The sequence below is a fragment of the Centropristis striata genome, chromosome 2 (assembly GCF_030273125.1).
Source record: "Centropristis striata isolate RG_2023a ecotype Rhode Island chromosome 2, C.striata_1.0, whole genome shotgun sequence".
In the NCBI taxonomy this organism is placed as follows: Eukaryota; Metazoa; Chordata; class Actinopteri; order Perciformes; family Serranidae; genus Centropristis; species Centropristis striata.
This window is the reverse complement of record NC_081518.1, coordinates 20,958,934-20,980,009: the sequence shown is the minus strand read 5'-3', so window position 1 is coordinate 20,980,009 and position 21,076 is coordinate 20,958,934. Positions and strand designations below refer to the sequence as shown.

General features: G+C 41.0%; 2 protein-coding genes across 2 annotated transcripts in view; one reads left to right on the top strand and one right to left on the bottom strand.

The window, feature by feature from the left end:
- LOC131993817 (uncharacterized) overlaps positions 1-17,150 on the top strand; it is a 107,018-nt gene extending 89,868 nt beyond the window's left edge. The window contains exons 2-6 of the mRNA XM_059359871.1: positions 15,504-15,886; positions 15,987-16,057; positions 16,364-16,540; positions 16,656-16,717; positions 16,795-17,150. Coding sequence (XP_059215854.1) covers positions 15,717-15,886; positions 15,987-16,057; positions 16,364-16,540; positions 16,656-16,717; positions 16,795-16,986 — 672 coding nt within the window. The 5' untranslated portion in view covers positions 15,504-15,716 and the 3' untranslated portion in view covers positions 16,987-17,150. The remainder of the gene's footprint in view (positions 1-15,503; positions 15,887-15,986; positions 16,058-16,363; positions 16,541-16,655; positions 16,718-16,794) is intronic.
- Positions 17,151-17,429: 279 nt separating this feature from the next.
- Positions 17,430-18,958, bottom strand: LOC131991542 (putative nuclease HARBI1). Its single transcript, XM_059356997.1, has 4 exons — positions 18,317-18,958; positions 18,091-18,203; positions 17,891-18,002; positions 17,430-17,811 (listed from the first exon to the last, which is right to left on the bottom strand). Exons 1-4 carry the CDS (start codon positions 18,747-18,749, stop codon positions 17,441-17,443), a joined length of 1,029 nt encoding a protein of 342 aa, XP_059212980.1. The 5' UTR covers positions 18,750-18,958; the 3' UTR covers positions 17,430-17,440.
- Positions 18,959-21,076: the final 2,118 nt, after the last annotated feature.

Below are 21,076 nucleotides of genomic sequence, written 5' to 3'. Positions count from 1 at the left end.
CTTCTTGCAATTGAGTGAGCCTGTACCACCCAGTACTTCTTACAGAGCTCGGACAGCATGTACTTTCTGCCACTGTGCCAGTGCGCTCATGGAGATGTCTTAATATGAGCTCTGAGATGTGTGACTCTTTGGGCAGGATACATGGGTGTTTCATCTCATCAGGCATTGCAGATTTGTGGAGGCGGCCACCCACTCTTATGACACCTTCATCCAGCGCTGGGTCAAGCCTACAGATTTTACTGTTTCTCTTCACTTGAAATGGGGCTGTTTCCAGTGCTGCGACCACCTCTTTTGAACAAAGGTGATGACTGACCTTTCTGCCTGTGCGATGTCGTCCACAGTGAGGCACTGTCCACCAAGTGTGGTCCTGAAAGTGCCAAGCTCAGAGCTCATCCTTTGGCTGCTTGAGCTGGTGGTGATCTGACCTGAGGTAAGTTCCTTCCTCTTTCTGATGATGGATTTCAGAGTGTTTTTTACGTTGATGTACAATGCCACAGCTTTAAGTAGGCTCATCCAATCTGAGAAAAAGGAAAGGAGATGGTCTGTGGGAGTCTTGATGCTTGTCGTCGTTGCAAAGACAGTGGCACTCTTTTTGACCTCTGGGTCATCCTGTTGTAACAGTTGAGATTGCACTGACTTTTCCACAGGCCACTCCTCCTCTGGTTTCCATAGGAACTCCGGGGCATGTAACCATCGCTTCTGGTGCATGGATTTGACTGCACTCATCCCTCTTGAGGCGTCATCAGCAGGGTTATCTCTGCTCCCCACATACTTCCACTGAGATGGGTTTGTACCATCTCGAATCAGTGCCACTCGGTTGGCAACGTAGGTCTTGAATCTAGTGTGCTCATTTTCAATGTATTTGAGGACTGTTTGGCTGTCTGTCCAAAAAGTGAGGGGCTCAAATCCAGGTGTAGTTCTTTCCTCAGCATTTTATCCACCTTTACCAACAGCGTTGCGGCAGCCAACTCCAGTCGTGGTATTGCGATTTGCTTTAAAGGGAGGACTCTGGATTTTCCTACGACAAAGGTAACATGCACGACATCATGAACATCCACCAGCCTGATGTAACTAACTGAACCGTAACAACTGTCACTGGCGTCTGCAAAGTGGTGCAGCCGTGCACTTTTCTGTGCTCCATAGTTCTTTGGCTTAAGGCACCGTGGAACGCTTAGGCTTTTAATGCTCTCCAGGCTTGCTGTCCACTCCATCCATTGGTCTGAGACCGCTTGGGGCAGAGGTTCGTCCCATCCAAAGCCTCTCTGGCAGAGTGCTTGTAGCAACTGCTTAGCTGGGAGAATGAGAGGAGCTAGAAAACCAAGTGGGTCGAAGATAGAGCTCCCGACTGAAAGCATCCCTCTTCTTGTATGTGGCTTTTGGTTGGGATGGATGTTGAAACAGAAGTGGTCAGAGTCCACACACCACTGCAATCCCAGCGCTCTTTCAGTAGGGAGACTGTCCTTATCCAGATCCAAAGCTTTGACATCCTTGGCTCTGTGTTCTGGGGGGATGGAAGATAGAACTCCTCGGCTGTTACAGACCCACTGAGTGAGCAGAAACCCACCTTTGCTGCATAATGCAGTAAGATCTTTCATAAGATGAATGGCCTCAGGTTCTTTGGAGACTGACTTCACACAATCATCAACATAAAAGTTATGGTGGACAGTGTCAGCCACTTGAGGAGGAAAGCAGGTCCTATTTTCTTCATCTGTTTTTCTCAATGCAAAACTTGCGCAGCTCGGGGAGGACACTGCACCACAAATGTGAACCAGCATGCGATACTCTTCAGGGGCTTTACTGGTGTCACCTTGTGGCCACCACAGGAAACGCAGGTAATTCACATGAGCTTTGTCCACCCTGACCTGGTGATACATGGACTTGATGTCAGCCATGAATCCAATGGGTTGTTTGCGAAACCTCATTATAACTCACTATAACTAACTAACACTATAACGAGATAATTTGTCAGGTCAGGGCCCTGTAGCAACTATGTGTTAAGGGATATGCCTTGATAAGTTGCTGAACAGTCAAAAACCACTAAGTTTTCTCTGTTTTGGATGATACACCCCATGGTGTGGGACGAACCACACTTTTCCTTGGGGCTGTTTCAGTTCATCCGGCAGGACTTTCTCTGCATAGTTGTTCTCCATCATGCCATTGAGGAAAGCAACGTACTCTTGCTTGTACTGTTCATCCTTCTTCATTTTCCTTTTTAGGCTCTGCAGGCGTTGCTCAGCAAGTTGGCGGTTGTTTGGCATGTTGACATTGGTTTGCCTGAAAGGTAACTTTAAGATGTAATGTCCATCCTGTAGCATGGCTTCCCCGGCTATTTCCATAAATATTTTGTCCTCGATTGACATCTCAGCCTCTTCTTGGGATGGTACTTCATTAAAGTCCTGATTATACCGTGAGATCAGAAGCTCCTCCAAACTTGCGACTGATATCCTATTCACAGTGACTGTTTTGCCATCCCCCCGTTCCTGAGTGGCCCATTTACAACCCACCCCAATAGTGTTCGTACGGCGTAGGGCCCCTCACCTTGGCTATAAATAACCTCCCAAGGTTCCAGTACCTTTGAAGCATTTGTGCCAATCAGCATTTCCACCTTAGCATTAATAATGGGAATCTTGACTTTGTTCAGATAATCCCACTGTTTTAAGTAGTTTTGCTTAGGAATGCTGCTCAGGGTTACAGGCATTTAATTCTGGGTGAAGACATCGGGAAGAGGTAAGAAGTCACTGTCCAATGCTGAAACTTCAATACCAGAGATGACATGTGATGGGACCAGTTTTTTGTGATTCATGGTGCTTAAGAGAATGTGTCTTTTTACCTTTCAGGTTGAGCTGAGACATGAGGGATTCGGAACAGAAAGTAGCAGTGGAGCCAGAATCCAGGAGGACGTACATTTGCAGGACTTGACTGCCTTTGGCTGCTTTAACTTGAACCGGGACAATGGATAACACATTCTCCTGTTCTCCGGCCCCTATATGACCACATAGCTCTGTTGATGCTTAATTTACAGTACCAGAGAGTCGTTCCAAGCTAGTAGTTACACCCTCTTTGACGTTTATGTGCAGGACACTTGGGTGGGCTTGCTTGCACACTCTACAGGTGAGACGTCTTCCGCAGTCTCTACTAATGTGTCCTGTGGAGAGACATCCAAAACATATACCTTTGCATTTTAAAAAGTTAAGCTTGTTCCTGTGTGTTTGTGCTATGAATGTTTTACACATCTCCAGTGTATGTTTACAGTTGCAGAAAGGACAGGAGGTTTCAGGTGGCTGACACTGCTTTTCCTTTGAGGCAACAGTGACACCTGTAGCAAAGCTGCTGCCTGATGATTTGGTGATTTGTGGTTTGGCAGGGGGTCTGATCTTTGTGGCCACTTTACCATTAACAATTGTCTGGTCCTGGAGGTCACCAAAAACACGGTCAGCTGCCATCCGGGCCTGTTTTTCAACGAAGTGGACAAGGTCCAAAATTCTAACCCTTCATCTGCCCTCCTCTTGCAGTTCATAGGCTTTGCTGCGCCATTTCTCCCGGAGCTTGAATGGCAGCTTAAGTACAATGCTTCTCATGCTGGATATTGTGTCCAGTTCCTCCATGTATTCCATGTCCTCCATGGCATTACAGCTGCTCCTAAGGAACATGGCATACTCATGCAATGACCTCGAGTCTTCAGATTTAATTTAAGGCCAGGATAACCCTTTTTCCAGGTACGCACAAGAGATTTTGTATTTGTTTCCAAAGTTTTCCTTTAACAACTGTTTTGCCTTTTGATAACCTCGTTCGGGAGACATATACTCACAGCTTCTGACCAGTTTGTGCTTGTCCTTTTGTATATTCAATAAGGAACTGTAGCCTGTCCCTGTTGTTGTCTGTTTTATTTTCCACCATATTCTCAAAGGTGTGAATGAAAGACTTGTACTCCAGAATTTGCCCATCAAACTGTGTAATACTTCGTTGTGGTAGGGTGGACAGGAGTTGTTGCTTCACGAGAACTTTTGTCAAGTTGTTCTGATTCTCCAATATTTCCATCATGTGGTTCTGTGCTGAGCTGGACGCAGGAGGGTTTTGCTCCTGGGGCAGTATTGACGGTGGGATTTGAGCTTGGGGTATAACAGGGGGCGCTGAGGTTGGGCGTTGCCACTGCTGTACTTGACTACTGGCTTCAGGTTGAATAACAGGGTGCCTTTGGTATTGCTCTTCATCAAAATCAAAAAAAGGGGACGGAAAGGTAGCTCCTGCTCTGCCGCTAACCACTGGAGCGCTTTCATCAGGGAGTGAACATAGTGGCTTTTCATCCAGCTGCACCTGGGCAGTTGCTGATGCACTGAATTCCTGCTTATTGTAACCTTATGGATTGATTTAACACGCACAGGGGCTTCAATTAAGGAGGCCACAACAGTCAGTGTGGGTCAAACACATGCCATTTATTTTACAATATTTAAAACTCTAAAAAAACCCAGTCAAGAAAAGACAAGAGGACAGACAGTCATATCACGGCTAGGAAACCAACCATCCACTGCCTAGGACACTGGCAGTATACTAAATGTTCAAAAGAAATATAAACCCAACACACTTCAAATTAAAGCACCACACTAATTCAATGTGCAACCACAAACCATATCACCATCTAAAGTGAACTCCACATTTCAGCCACACCGGTGAATGGAGGTCCCCACCAGACGTAATACTAGAAACGGAAGAAGACAGAATGTTAAAATCCTAAAACTAAGCAACTCAAATCTAAAATAATAAAAACAACAAAATCAATGGCTAAATATAAAATACTAAACTAAAATAAACGGCAGTCAGTGCTTTGCCTAAAAACAAACAAAGCACTGTTCGTTTGTAGGACAATAGTAGGAGTGTTTCAGTCCGACAAACAAATGACAGACCCACAATTAAAATAATTAAAATACAAATACCCCAGGGTGCATGCACCCCTACATTACCCTAACAATTAAAATGCTATCCTGATTCTAAAACAATGCTAAAAACCCCAAAAGTCCACCTTACCACACAGAACAGAGAGTCACCAGTCACAGCCATGTGTTCAAACCAAGAGTTTCCAGAGAGTGACTGTGATAGTCACACCTGCTGTTAATCAGCCTCTCCTCCAGCTCCTGTCTCCTCTGATTGGTCTTTTTCTCAGTATTTGTTCTTGCTCTTCAATGGCATGTTTTTCCTGTAACTTGGCAGCTTGGGCCATTAAAGCTGCCCTTTCAGCCTCTGCACTGATGCGTAATGAAGAGGATGCTGTCGATGCGCTGGATTTGCATGATTTAAGTGACACCATTGATCGCCCATCTGCGTCAACTGCTCCTGCTTGTGCCTGTGCTGGTTCACATTGCCCAGGTGGGTTTTCTATTTCTTGAGTTACAGCAACAGGATGTTCAAATGGACTGGGTGGACGTTTATCTTCTATGTCTTCTATCCATCTTGATACAGTGGCAAGAAAGGCTATAATTTGATCACACCGTGGCTGATACCAATTATCCCTGTCCTCTTTCCGTGTGTCCTCATCCAGCATCCCTGTGTAAGTGTCATGCAAATCTCTAAAGTCCTCCAATAGCTCGTTAAATTTGAGTGTTTCATGTTTCATGTTGTTTCATGTTTCCTTTAACCTCTTCAAGGTATTATTTATCAATTAGCAGATTGTTTACAATGTTCATTCTCCTTGTTAAATGTGAAGCCTTTCCTGATCTCGATGCGTGCAGACGCGCAACAGCGTCATCCACGTCTCCAACATCAGGCTCCATTTCTCTTTCATCCGAGCTTGACATTGTAATCATAGCAAAACTCCCACTAATGCCAACAAAGGTTAATAAACAGCTTTACATCTTCTTATATCTTTGCGTCTTTATCCAATTCTGTTCCATGCAGGTGCACAGTCACCGCTCTTAATTACCCGGTCGTGCTGGTGTTATATCCCTACTGGTTTCCACACCAACTGGTTTCCGTACGCGTGCGTGCATCAACATCAGCAGCTGTGGCCCCCCTCTGTCAGCAGATTCGTCACATATTTATAAACATAATACCTGGCGTTTTACGAGTCGCATCTCCTATCTACTGTGGGGAACATCATTGAATAAGTGAACACTACATCACAGCTGCCTATAAAAAAATAATTGTATGAAAATAAAATGTTTGCGAGATCGGTAAGAGCTGGATTCGAACTCACTTTAGCAAAATGAAGTAGCATATTATCCATCAGCTATACACATGAAGCCATTTATCTTCTCTCAATCTCCGTTCCTTCAATTATTTATCCTTCAAGTTGCTTACGTCAGTGTCCAGGTAACATTTTGTTTTGGCTCGATCTAAAACAACTGGTTTCCTTGAGCTGAACATTAACAAATACCGAACGTATTTATCACGTTTCTCCCTCTCTCTCTCTCACTGCCCGTGTCTCGACCGAGGCCATGTCATATTAACCACTTTATGAGCCCCATATGAAACATATTGTGACAAATAAATGCTTTTAAAAAGTGACGATCTAACTTGCCAATGCTCAGCGCTACTTCTCTGGCCAAACTTACTTTTAAATGTCCATGCTTTTCAAATGCACAATGTACATGCACACTTTTAAAATTAGGTTTATTCTATTAATCATAAACAGGATGGAGCAATTAGGGTGTCACTAACATTAAGCGCAGGAGAGTATAAAAGAAGCATAGAGCAGGTGACACGTCTTTTGCTCTGTTGCTAAAATAAAGTAGTTTAACGTTAGCAAGCAAACAATTAGGAACAAAAAAAAACCTTAAAAAAAACAACACCAAAGAAACTATGGACCCTCAGAAAGTCGAGGGAATTTTGAATTTTAAGCTAAAAAATATCTACCCTCCAAAAAAAATCAGCAATATGTACTTAAATGAAGGGCAGAAAGGTGTTATTATTATTATTATTATTATATACCTTATTTGAGGCTTATATTAGGGAATATAATATAGCTACACAAAGGGCAATGACTGTAAATCATTATGTCCATGCCTTTGTTCTGTGTGTAAAACATTTTCATAACCTACACACAAGACCAGAGAAGTAGCGCTGAGCATTGGCAAGTTAGATCGTCACTTTTAAAAGTATTTATATGTCACAATATGTTTCATATGTGGCTCATAAAGTGATTAATGGACAGTAGCCTCGGTCAAGACAGGGGCAGTGAGTGAGAGAGGGAGGAACTTGATAAATATGTTCGGTAATTTTCTATGTTCAGCTCAAGGAAACCAGTTGTTTTAGATCGAGCCAAAACAAAATGTGACCTGGGGCCCGTTGCACAAAAGTAGGATTAAGACATCCAGGATAAGTGACTGAGCTGGGCTCAAAGAATCCAAAACAAGAGCGTTCAGGCTCAGTTGGTTGCACAAAGACCAATCCAGGATGAGCAGACACGGATTCATCAAGCCAGGTGAAACCAATCCTGGATAAGTGCGCGCTCGCGGCTCCCTCAAATAGACCCCGCCACCGATCACAGATTCATTGATTACCATGGCGAGCAGAGCGGCATACTTTACCCCGTCGGAGGGAGAAATCCTGATGGAGGCGCATGAGGAGGTCAAAGAAATTATTAAAAAGAAATGCAACATCGCCACAGTGATAAAGCAAAGAGAAAACGTGTGGCAAAGTGTTGCTGACCGCCTGAATGTGTAAGTAGTGCACAACTACACACTCACCGCTCCGCTGAAACATCACAATTACAATCCAAATAGTTAATTCACATATCCAAAAACGCAGTTGTTTTTCATATCACTGGTGCACTTGACTGCACACACCTCAGGATAAAATCCCCCCCAGGGGCCCATGAGGTGGATTTGGTGAATAGGAAATCCTTTCACAGCATTAATGTTCAGGTGAACATAACTTTTTGATATTGTCAATTGATGAACACAGTACATTGCTTGTGATGTGCATTGATTGGTTTAAAAGTCCTCATCTTATGATTTCACATGGTCTGCAAAGCTGACTGTCTGATCAACAATGTTGTGGCAGAATGTCCTGGCTCAATCCATGACTCCAGAGTCTTTTGGACCTCTGAAATCTGTCAGTGCCGATCACAAGGTGAGCCACACAACCATTAATAACCACTTGTTACATCATGGCTGTGTCAAGAATGTCACTCTGTTTATGAGGTTGTAATGAGATTTTGTGTTGACGGCTGAATTCTCTGGTGTGTTGCTGGGAGATAGGGGGTCGGCCTGCCAGCCTTTTCCCCTGACACCATTCACAGACCCCCAGGAAGCACAGCAGGCCTACAGCCATGCCCATGCCAGGACCAGGACCAGGCCCAGAGTTGAGATGACCTTTGGCCTCCCGAAGGCACGCTTTCAGTGTCTTCACTGTCCTCCACAATGTGGCCTGCCTGAGGAAGGAGAGGCCCCCAGAGGGCCCCCAGCCATGGACTGGGACAATCCTGCAATCTTCCCTGATGACGACAGTGGTCGGCTAATGAGGGACCAATATGTGTTAAATTATTTTAGTTAATATGCATGCTTTAAATTTAAGTTGAATATGTCCTGCAGGGGCCGAGGAATTTGTGTGTTTTTAAAAAAAATTGGTTTGGCCTCTTATGATGTTTGTGCTGTATACTGTGTGTATACAAGCTTGCAGGAAGGCTACTGCACCATTTGTCTGTTCATTCCATGTGTATGGATTTGTCCTGCATTTATTTCAGTGTGCAGACATGCAGGGTGTATTATATACAGACCTTTGAATGTGTATTTATCCTTGTATTGTATAATATACTTTGATTCTGTGCTTTCTATCTTGTAGAGTCACTGTGACTTCAGTTTTGAAAGGAGCCGATGGTTTACCTGTTTTGATTTATCCTTATTCAATAAAGGAACATAATGTTACACTTTGTGTATATATTTATTTATATGGGATGTGTATTTTATACGACCGAGTTTTAGGGCCACACTGAGGAAGACAACAAAAATCATAAATTTATGAGACTGAGTCTTTCTGCGGAAAAGATGTATTGTCTTGCATCTTTTTAAAGTCCTGATGCTTCTGACAATGTGATGCTGGCTGATGTGCCAAAAGATTAAGTATCTCCTTGTCGGTGAAACCTATACTGAAGTACAATTCCACAAAAAGCTCCACGGCCCTCATTTTAACAACTCTCCTCCTCTTAAACAAGTTAAATTAGTAATGTGTCATTTTATATATAGCCTTATAGTCTATGGGAAACTGTAAATTATCTAATGATTGCAACATCATCTAAAATAATTAATTATCCAAAATGATTGAAATGAATGATCACAAACGTTTAAATAATGACATAATGTCTATGTGATAACAATGTGTAAAGGGCAGTGGAATAACTATTGGTGTCCGTTTGTGGTGACTGCTGACTGAGATAAGGGATGAGATTAAATAGATCCTGGAACATAGCCTGGTCTGGGGAAGGCTAGCTCCACAGAATAAATCTCCATGGTAACTGAAACCATAACACATAGGTCGGCATTAGGCGGCCCGTGGGCCAGATGTGGCCCGCAAGCATGAAACATCTGGCCCGTGAGGTTGTTTGAACTATATTGAACGATAAAGAAAAATAATGAAAATAAAAATATAAAATCGGACTGACAGTCTCAAAAATGCTCTTTATTTACAAACTTCATTTTCCAAAACAGAAAAATTTCCTCAGTCTAATAATAATGCTTCATCTGGATACGAGGGTGAATACACACATTAGCGATGTGCAGCGTGAACACTCAACATGCAAAAACAAATGAAGTCATTGGACAGCGCCTGGTGCTGAAATTAGCTGAAACTAGTCCACAGGTTGTCTTTCAAACAAAGCACATAGCTAAAACACGACTTCTTTCAAACATGCAAGATATCAAACAGACTGTAAAAAGTAAAACACGAGTTTCAAACATAACGGACTCAAGTTATTTAGGCCTGTCTGTGGTGGCACCAAAAATGTAAACTGATAACAATTGCCCGGTCAAATTGGAGCAAATCAGAACAAAAAAGAACGAAGCAAAAATGCTGAATCCACTCGACCATGGGCTGGAGTGCTCGACGCTCCTGAAACGACAGAGCAGACGTGCTACATTTACTGTATGCTTAGTAAGAATTAGGCCTAGTCTACAACGAGACAGTTCAGATTAGACACAATCCCTTGTTTAGATTACTCACCTAGTGTGAAAAGTGGCATCTCCCGCTTGTCACTATTTTCTGGATATCTGGTGAAATAGACGTCACTTTAATCCTCAGGCAGTTCTCGAGATTTTTGTGCGTCAGCCTATTCCTCTCGTGCGTTTTTATTGTATTCATAGCTGAAAAGGACGACTCACACATGTAGGTGGAGGGGAACATGGTCAGAGTGTAAAGTGCGACTGTCTTGACGTTGCTGTATTCCTCAGAGCATAGTAGGCCTTAATAGGCCCATGTCCACGATGGTTTTGTCTCTCCCCTGTAGCTGAAGGTTCAGCTTGTTTAGGTGGCCAAATATGTCAGATAAAAACGCTACATTGGACATGAACTTTTCATCTTCCAGCAGGATAAGGTGGTCACCTGCTGCTTTGTTCTTGCTCATTCCAAGGAACGCCTTGATCTCATTTAGTAGCGCGCAGAAGCGATCCAGCGATTTCCCTTTGCTTAACCAGCGCACATCATTGTGAAGCAGCAAGTCAGCGTGGGTGGCATCTTCTGATTCAGCCACAAGTTGTCGGAAAAGCCTGTGCTGGGTGCTTGATGTACCTCTGACAAAATTAATGATTTTCATCACTTTGTCCATGACATCCTTAAGTTCGCCACTCAGTCTGGCACAAAGGACACTTTGATGGATGAGGCAGTGCAGCCCGTGGATTTGGGGGGCGAGTTGTTTCAGCCTGCTAACCAGACCTCTGTGCTTTCCGACCATAGCAGGTGCCCCATCTGTCACGATTAGGTTAACCCTCTCAAATGATAATGAATGCAACTGAAACAACTCTTCCAGTTTCGCAAATATAACATCTCCAGTGGTGTGCCCTTCTAATGGAATTAAAGACAGCAGCTCTTCCTTGAAATCCTTCCCATCATAATATCTCACATAAACGCACAACTGGGCTACATCTGTTTTGTCAGTGCTCTCGTCTATGGCTACGGAAAAATAGTTTGCGCGACTGACACGTCAATAACTGCAGGCTGCACTGCATCGGACAGCACTTCTATGTGGCGGGCAGCGGACCTCGCAGAGAGGGACATCTGCTTCACTGACCCGATCACACTACCCATCGACTTGTCGGTATCCAGTTCCTCCAAAACTGTCACCATCATCTCTTTGAAGACCTCTGCATCAACAAATGGCTTGTTGTGCTTTGCGAGTATCCACAAAGCTTTCAGAGATGCGCTGGTTACCTTCTGTTGGGATGTGAGGCCTCGCACCAGGATCCTGCCGCTGTGTGCATAACCACCTTTGAGTGCTTCGATTTTGCGCTTTCGTACCTCTGTCTTCGGAGGGAATGCATGCTTGAAATTAGCATGCTTTGTTTCGTGATGCCGTCTAATATTATACTCTTTGCATACAGAGACACCCTCGTTACAGATCAGGCATGTTGGCTTTGCATTGATAAAACTGGGGAGGATGAAGGCATAGTTCTCTGTCCATTCTTCATGAAAGACCTTGTTTTCGCTCATAACTTTTCCCTTGAGCTTTTTTGATAGAGCCATTTTTTGACAGCTAACAGCAACAAGTGGAAAATGCTGTTGCGGCCTTTTTTCTTTTTCTTATTTTTTTTCTTATTTTTTTCTCTCAAACAAGTATATAATTAATAGCGCCCTCAATGGCCAGTCCACAAATTACACCCACATCAGCCCTCTTGAATGTCTCGTTATAGCCCCCTACCCCCACCCCCCCGTGGCCCGTCATATAATGGCTTGGAAAATATCTGGCCCGCAGCCAAACTTTATTGCCGACCCCTGCCATAACATATCCTACTGCCCTCTATCCTGCTTTTGTGCAACCGGATCACGGATAAATTGAGCCAGGATAACCAACATATCCCGGCTTAATCCCTTATCCTAGTTTTGTGCAACAGGCCCCTGGACACTGACGTAAGCAACTTGAATGATAAATAATTGAAGGCATGGAGAATGAGGGAAGAGAAATGGCTTAACGTGTATAGCTCATTGGATAGTGTGCTACTTCATTTTGCTAAGGTGAGTTCGAATCCAGCTCTTACAGATCTCGCAAACATTTTATTTTCATACATTTCTTTTTTTTATAGGCAGCTGTGATGTAGTGTTCACTTATTCAACGATGTTCCCCACAGTAGATAGGAGATGCGACTCGTAAAACGCCAGGTATTATGTTTATAAATATGGGACGAATCTGTTGACAGAGGGGGGCCACAGCTGCTGATGTTGACGCATGCACGCGTACGGAAACCAGTTGGTGTGGAAACCAGTAGGGATATAACACCGGTCAGAAACAAACAAATGTTAACAAACATTAACAGAAAACCCCGCTCCCGAGTCCACTTTTCCTTCATCTTTCCTCAAAGGTTCTTCAGTTTAGATCCACGGCTTGTCATTGACGATTGTAACGGGCCAAAAAACCCCACCTTATTTCCTTTATTCTTCTTCTTTATTTTTCTTAATTTTTAATAACATTTCAAAAATGTGTGTGACGCGCAGGAGCGCACGGTAAAAACAAAAGGTCAGGAGAGTGACTGAAGTTAAACGATGTGTTTTTTATTATAAACAAGAGTTTAATCTTGAAAATAACAATGTCCAAAACTGTGTTGCGCCTGGCTGTGGTCAATGACAGTTTTGCCACTGATTGCGCCATCCCCCAGCCTATTTGATACCTCCTCACCACGGAGGGAGGAGCTGACACAACAGAAGTTAGTGGTGCACATAATCAAGCACACATCAAAAATCATTAAAGAATCCTAAATGCGGCTCCTACACACAACAACAACAACTCAAAAAACACAACAACAAATCAGGAAACACTACAACAAAACAGAAAACACAACAACAAATCAAAAAACACAACAACAAAAAAGAAAACACAACAACAAATCAAAAAACACAACATCAAAACAGAAAACACAACAACAACTAAAAAAAAAACAATAAATCAAGAAACACTACAACAAAACAAAAAAAACAACAACAAATCAAAAAAACACAACAACAAATCAAAAGACACAACAGCAAAACAGAAAACACAACGGCAAATCAAGAAACAACAATAAATCAAAAACAACAAAAAACGGAAAACACAAGAACAAATCAAGAAAAAAAACAACAAAACAGAAAACAACAACGACTCAAAAAACACAACAATAAATCAAGAAACAGTACAACAAAACAGAAAACACAACAACTCAAAAAAACACAACAACTCAAAAAACACAACAATAAATCAAGAAACACTACAACAAAACAGAAAACACAACAACAAATCAAGAAACACTACAACAAAACAGAAAACACAACAACTCAAAAAAACAAAACAATAAATCAAGAAACACTACAACAAAACAGAAAACACAACAACAAATAAAAAAAACACAACAAATCAAAAGACACAACAGCAAAACAGAAAACAACAACAAATCAAAAAACACAACAAATCAAAAAAACAAAACAACAAATCAAAAAACACAGCAACAAATCAAAAAACACAGCAACAAAACAGAAAACACAACGGCAAATGAAGAAACATAACAAAATTTCAAAAACAACAACAAAACAGAAAACACAACAATAAATCAAGAAAAAAACAAACAAAACAGAAAACACAACAACAACTCAAAAAACACAACAATACATCAAGAAACACTACAACAAAACAGAAAACACAACAACAAAACAGAAAACACAACAGCAAATCAAGAAACACAACAACAAAACAGAAAACACAAAAACAACTCAAACAACAAAACAACAAATCAAGAAACACTACAACAAAACAGAAAGCACAACAACAAAACAGAAAACACAACAACAACAACTCATAAAACACAACAACTCAAAAAACACAACAATAATTCAAGAAACACTATAACAAAACAGAAAACACAACACCAAAACAGAAAACACAACAACAACTCAAAAAAACACAACTCAAAAAACACAACAATAAATCAAGAAACACTACAACAAAACAGAAAACACAACAACAAATCAAAAAACAACAACAACAAATCAAAAGACACAACAAATCAAAAAAACACAACAACAAATCAAAAAACACAGCAACAAAACACAACAGCAAATCAAGAAACACAACAATCAATCAAGAAACACTATAACAAAACAGAAAACACAAAGGCAAATCAAGAAACACAACAACAAATCAAAAACAACAACAAAACAGAAAACACAACAACAAATCAAAAAACACAGCAACAAAACAGAAAACACAACGGCAAATGAAGAAACATAACAGAATTTCAAAAACAACAACAAAACAGAAAACACAACAATAAATCAAGAAAAAAACAAACAAAACAGAAAACACAACAACTCAAAAAACACAACAATACATCGAGAAACACTACACTACAACAAAACAGAAAACACAACAACAAAACAGAAAACACAACGGCAAATCAAGAAACACAACAACAAAACAGAAAACACAAAAACAACTCAAAGAACACAACAACAAATCAAGAAACACTACAACAAAACAGAAAACACAAAAACAACTCAAAGAACACAACAACAAATCAAGAAACACTACAACAAAACAGAAAACACAACAACAAAACAGAAAACACAACAACAACAACTCAAAAAACACAACAACTCAAAAAACACAACAATAAATCAAGAAACACTACAACAAAACAGAAAACACAACAACAAAACAGAAAACACAACAACAACTCAAAAAAACACAACAACTCAAAAAACACAACAATAAATCAAGAAACACTACAACAAAACAGAAAACACAACAACAAATCAAAAAACAACAACAACAAATCAAAAGACACAACAGCAAAACAGAAAACACAACAACAAATCAAAAAACAACAACAACAAATCAAAAGACACAACAGCAAAACAGAAAACACAACAACAAATCAAAAAACACAACAAATCAAAAAAACACAACAACAAATCAAAAAACACAGCAACAAAACACAACGGCAAATCAAGAAACACAACAATCAATCAAGAAACACTATAACAAAACAGAAAACACAACGGCAAATCAAGAAACACAACAACAAATCAAAAACAACAACAAAACAGAAAACACAACAACAAATCAAAAAACACAACAACAAAACAGAAAACACAACAGTGCCAGTTCCAAGGCGAAATGGCAGGATACACATCTAATACTGGGCGCAGTAATGTGCTGCTACTTGCATGGTGTGTTCACTTATGTGTAAAAAAGGATGGGTTAAATGCAGAGGTTGAATTTCCCCATTGTGGAATTAATATAGTAATCTTCTTCTTCATCTAAACGAGGCTGTAAAGAGAGAGATATATGTCCTTCCAAATGCTGAGGAAATCACTGCAGAGTTGAGCAGCGCAACCAGGGGGGTATTCCAGAAAGCAGGTTCAACAACCTCTGAGTCTATCCCTGAACTCTGAGATGACTTACCCTGAGATGGGAAACTCTGGGTATCCGGTTCCAGAACAGCTGATCTGAGTTAGTTCAATCATCTCTGAGTATGTCAGCCTCGGGTTACGCGCGTGCACAACCACTATAAAAAGCCATCATCAATGGAGCCCCGATTTCACGAGTCACCATGACAACGGAAAAAAAACAAAGATCGACCTATTTCACCGCGGTAGAGTTGGAGATACTCATGCAGTCCTACGGCGAGTATGAGCACATATTTCGCCGAAAAAGTAACACGGCTGCAGCAGCGAAGGAGAGAGAGACTGCATGGGAGAAAATTGCTGCCCGAGTCAACGCGTAAGTTTGAATGTAACACTGACGTAACATTTAACCGTAAGATCGTAGCATTGCCTATAGTTATGATCATAAGTAGGAATTAAATCTAATTTTCATTTAGGTGCAATCCAACAGGAGAAAGGAGGACTTGGAGGCAGTTAAAAATGAAACATAAAAACATTATTCAAAAAGGTAAGACATATTTTGCTAGGCTATGATTGCACCTCACTTAGATTTTTATTTTATTTTTTTAAATTGACTTAGGCTATTAAACAAAGTAAATATTAATTCAGTGGCTACTTCAAATAGTAATTTAAACCCCTAACAAAATGTTGTTTTTCAACGTCCTCTCACTTAATACTCCACTTAGTAGATTAACACTTTATACACATCGAAACACATTTATATTTTATATCTATTGAAGTTATTTAAAATGTGACGCTGTAGCCTACACCAACGCTCATTAAAATACTAATTAAAAACAAACTTTCTGCTCAGCCAACAGAAAGAAGGCAGAGGCCCGAAAAACGGGTGGAGGGCCACCTCCACCACCTCTGACAGAGGCTGAGGAGCTGGCCCTCAGCCAAAACAGGGGTCGGCCTGTGGCTGAGGGCATCCCCGGGGGAAGCTCATCTGAGCCGGTCATCCCCCAGGACACAAGTGCCTACATCAGATGCAAGTATACACTTACATACATACTCTTTTTAAAAAATGTAAATATATAGTTTTATTTATATATTTTTTATTTTTAGCCTGCTTTTTAACAAATATATATCCACCCACCCAACAGTTGTGGATGGTGTGATCTGCCTGGCCCAGCCTCCGACAGAAGCAATTGCTAACCCTGCAGCTGTAAGTATTCCATACTCAGATCTTGCCTCAGATGGTAGTTCAAAGTATTCTGAAACTTATCTTTTCCTGCATCACAGGAGGAGGAGGAGGCGGAGGAGGAGGATGATGATGAGGAAACTCTGTCTGCTGCCACAGGGAGAGATCCGGAGGGGCCTACTGAAGTGTGTCTTAATATTATGTATAGCTACTGGCAGTGCTCCACCCATTCATATTCATTTACATTCTTGAGTGGAATTTGGAGTTTGACATGTAGGCCTACACTGAAGTGATGAGCATAGATAATGGACAAACTAGCACATTCTTGTCCTTCAACAGAACATGGCTGGGCATCACCAAGAGGAGGGCCCCTCAACTTCACGAGCACAGCTTGACACAGTGAGATTTTCAGTCAATACCATGTTAAATCTGTATGTAGAACTGCAGGAATCAAATGTTGTCCATATGTTTCCCCAGTTTCCGGTGAAAGAGTTGTACAGGCTTCACCTCATCAAAAGCACACAAAAGAATGACCGAGAAATGGTATACCTGGACGGGCAAATCAGGAAAACTGATTTAGAAATCCTATTACTTGAACGCCAGTTGAGGTGGGTGCATTGTCATGGTGAAATAGGTGAATATGTGAAATATGTTAATGGTTGCAACTATATTACAAATCCTGACTGATGCTTTTGTACTTTTAGGGAATAAAAAAGAACCAAATTACATGTGAATTTTCATTTTTAATCAAAAGTGATTTCGGGCGATGAGGTCTCTTATTGCCCTTCCATCCTGAACATCCACAGGGATGTGATGTTCATCCTCAGCGTCATTGATTTGTACGGCTGGGTGTTGCTCTCCTCTAATAATTGCAATATTATGGAGAACAACACATGCCACAATGATGTCACATGCCCTCTCTGGGGTGACCCTGAGCTTACGCAGGCACTGGAACCGGGATTTGAGTATGCCTAAGGTCATCTCAACCCGGGCTCTAGTCCTGCAGTGGGCCACATTAAAACGTTGTTGGGGCCCCAGCTCAGGGTCAGGGTAAGGGGTCAACAGAGAGGGCTGGCATGGATAGCCTCGATCCCCGAGCAGGTAGCCATCAAACTCTCCTGTAATTATAGAGGACACATTTGAGTGCATTTAAAAATAGAGACAAAGAACATTTGTACAAAGCTTTAGCTTCCTTACCACGTGCAAATCTGTTGCTCAGACTACACTCCCGGTAGATCCGGGAATCGTGGACTGAGCCAGGCCACTTGGCTTCTACATTTGTGATGATGGAAGCTGCATCACATATGATCTTTACAGTGCAGAAAATGACACGAGTTAGTTGTATTGTAATGTATACATTTTCATGTACATATATTTTAAGATGGTAGGTCACATACCTGGACATTGATACTGTGAAAGGATTTTCTATTGACATAGTCCCCTTCATTTTGGGCAGGTGCAGTAATAGGGATTTGTGTCCCGTCTATGCACCCTATCACATTTGGAAGTCCTGTAAAATGACAGCTAATTAAGCTACTGACCCCACTCTGAGGCCGCAGCAGAATGTAGGCCTATATCATAATTTAAAATAACAGAATATATGATTTCTACATCAGTCATCACCTGCAATCCTGTGGAATTCCTCCTTGATGGTGCGAACAGGTTTGTGTCCTGGGAACACCACCATCACCGGTAACAGGCGCTTCAGTGCGAGGGTTACCTTTCGTACAGCCCTACACACTGTTGCCTTGCCATAATGCTCCGCATCCCCGATGTTGTAAAGAAAACTGCCGTTTGCAAAAAAACGTAGTGCTATGCATAGAGTTTGTTCCGATGTGAGTGCTCGTCCGCGGTGTGTGAGGTTGGTGATATATGGGCGGAGAAGGTTATTGAGATAAATGATACTGTTTGATGAAAAGCGGTAGCGTTCGAAAAGAAAATCCTCTGGAAATGATAAAACGTCTAACCTGGGTCGGAAGATTCTTTCGCGACGTAAAACATTTCTAATGAAAACGGCCTCGATGTCGATCGGATTTCTAAGAAAGGGGCAATCCATATCTAACCGCTTTCTTCGTGTGGGAGGAGACAGGTAGAAACTCTGGGGTTTTTATAGTAAACCTGCAGCGAGCAGGTTATGTTCACAGAGTACGTCACCGCAGTAACGGACCCAGAGTTTAAGTTACCTCTCTTTCTGGAACGGATAACCTCAGAGTTTCCCTCATCTCAGGGTTAACAAGCTCAGAGTTTTCACATAACCCGCTTTCTGGAATACCCCCCAGGTTTACATCACTGAATACTGCCTCTGGGTTTTGGCAGACACCTTTACACCCTGAAAGCAGCAAGTTAACCACGTTCAATACACCCTTCGGGACATACCCATTCAATTGTCTCCCGTTTGGCATCACGAGCGCTCCAGAGATTTTTCAGCGAAAAATGACTGAGACACTCAATGGTCTTGAAAGAGTAGCTGTATAAATGGACGATATATTCATGTATGGCAGCACTGCAGATCAGCATGACCTGCGCTTAAAGAAGGTACTGGAGAGGCTAGAGTCAACTTGCTTACAGTTTTTCACAACCGCTATGACCCGTTTGTCAGAACCTTAAAAACTTTTTCAAAACTGTTAACGCACATCACACCTGATACACACAATTCCCCAAACAGTTAATTTCATGGTCAAAATCACCCAGTGTAACTAAACACAGACACACACTTCCAAAATACAATAATACACTAACACAGTTGACCAAATCTACCAAAACACTGACACACGTTGTCTTCCAACAGAAACATTTAGTCAGTCACAGCACAGTGTCACAAAAAACACTGACAACTGATGGAAGAACACAAACCGAATCACTTTGTATGTTTCTTATCTACTTTTTTTCCTTTTTCTTTTACAATCAACAGATTATTGTATTGATCACACATTTAAATTAACCCTCTGGAGTCTCCAAAAGCTCCAAATCATGACTTCTTCATCATCCAGACTAGAAAACAGAGCAGCGTGGAGTCCTACTGTAAATTTACCTCTAAAGTTCTGGCTGTAAACTCCATGAGGCCAGTTTCAGTTTGATGATGATATACCAAGTAAAACTGGAGACAAGCTCAAATGTATTTAGTATAAAATGATAGAACTGGATGTAACCCTCTTATATGTTATATTTGCAATCTTTGTTCACATTTAAAACATTTCAAATTCTTTATTGAGCATGATAGTGTTTTGAAAGTAAAAAAAAGATTCAAAATCACATTTTATGTTGGACTAAAGGACTAAAAAAGACACAAAACAACCAAAAAAAGACACAAAATGACTACAAAAAGACACAAAATTACCAAAATGAGAAGACAAAATGACCAAAAAAAGAAGCAAAATGACCAAAAAAAGACACAAAATGACTTACACAGACATGAAAAGGATTCAAAAATAGCCCAAGACTCCATAGAGATAATGGGCCTCATTCATGAAACGTGAGCAGAACGAATTTGTGTGTAAACCGTTCGCAGACGGAAATTTACGTGCATCTCCGCATTCATCAATATTTTAGTAGCTCCGATCTTTTCGTAGCTACTAACAAAATCTACACATGCTGCTGACCACACGTAGTGCTTGTGTAAATTTAAGAACGCATATAAATAATGCTCGTCACTGTTGGAAATTACAATTTTAATTCATAATGCGTTCTGTTATGTACACAATACGCAGATGCCTTTGAAACATGTGATATAAACATGGCAAACGATTAAAAATATAACATATTTAGTTAAATTAGTTGGCAATTGGCGGGATTAAGATTCAGATTACAGTTTTTCACAACCGCTATGACCCGTTGTTCAATACTTTTACTGCTTTTTCAAAACTCTTCACACAGTTACCACAACATCAGCCTGTGTGGGCGATACAATTAACACAATTCTTCTTCTTTTGACACAAAATACACACATTTTACACATTTAAAATTAGTTTTAACTCCTTTTACACACAAGCTCAATCAAGACCAAAACAGTAGACGTTAACTGGTGAATTTTCAATTGCTTTCACACAGTTTGTCAAAACAGAAAACCTCATGTTCAAAACTAATGAATTGAAGATTACATTGATCACAGCTTCTGCTCCTTTTTCTTTTTGTCTATTTGGCAATACAGTAATGAATGACAGCTGATTTTTTTTTACCTCTTTACTCTACTGTAAGTCATTTTAATTTGCAATACAGTAAAGTGTTTACTGCAAATCCTGTCATTCACTATCTTCTTCTTTCATACGTAAACATTCTGCAAAGCTGCTCTGACACGGCTCGTTCACTTTCTGTACTGAGTGTTGTACAAAAAAGGACCAAAATTCATGGCCAACAAATGAAAAATGAAGAACATCATCACAAACA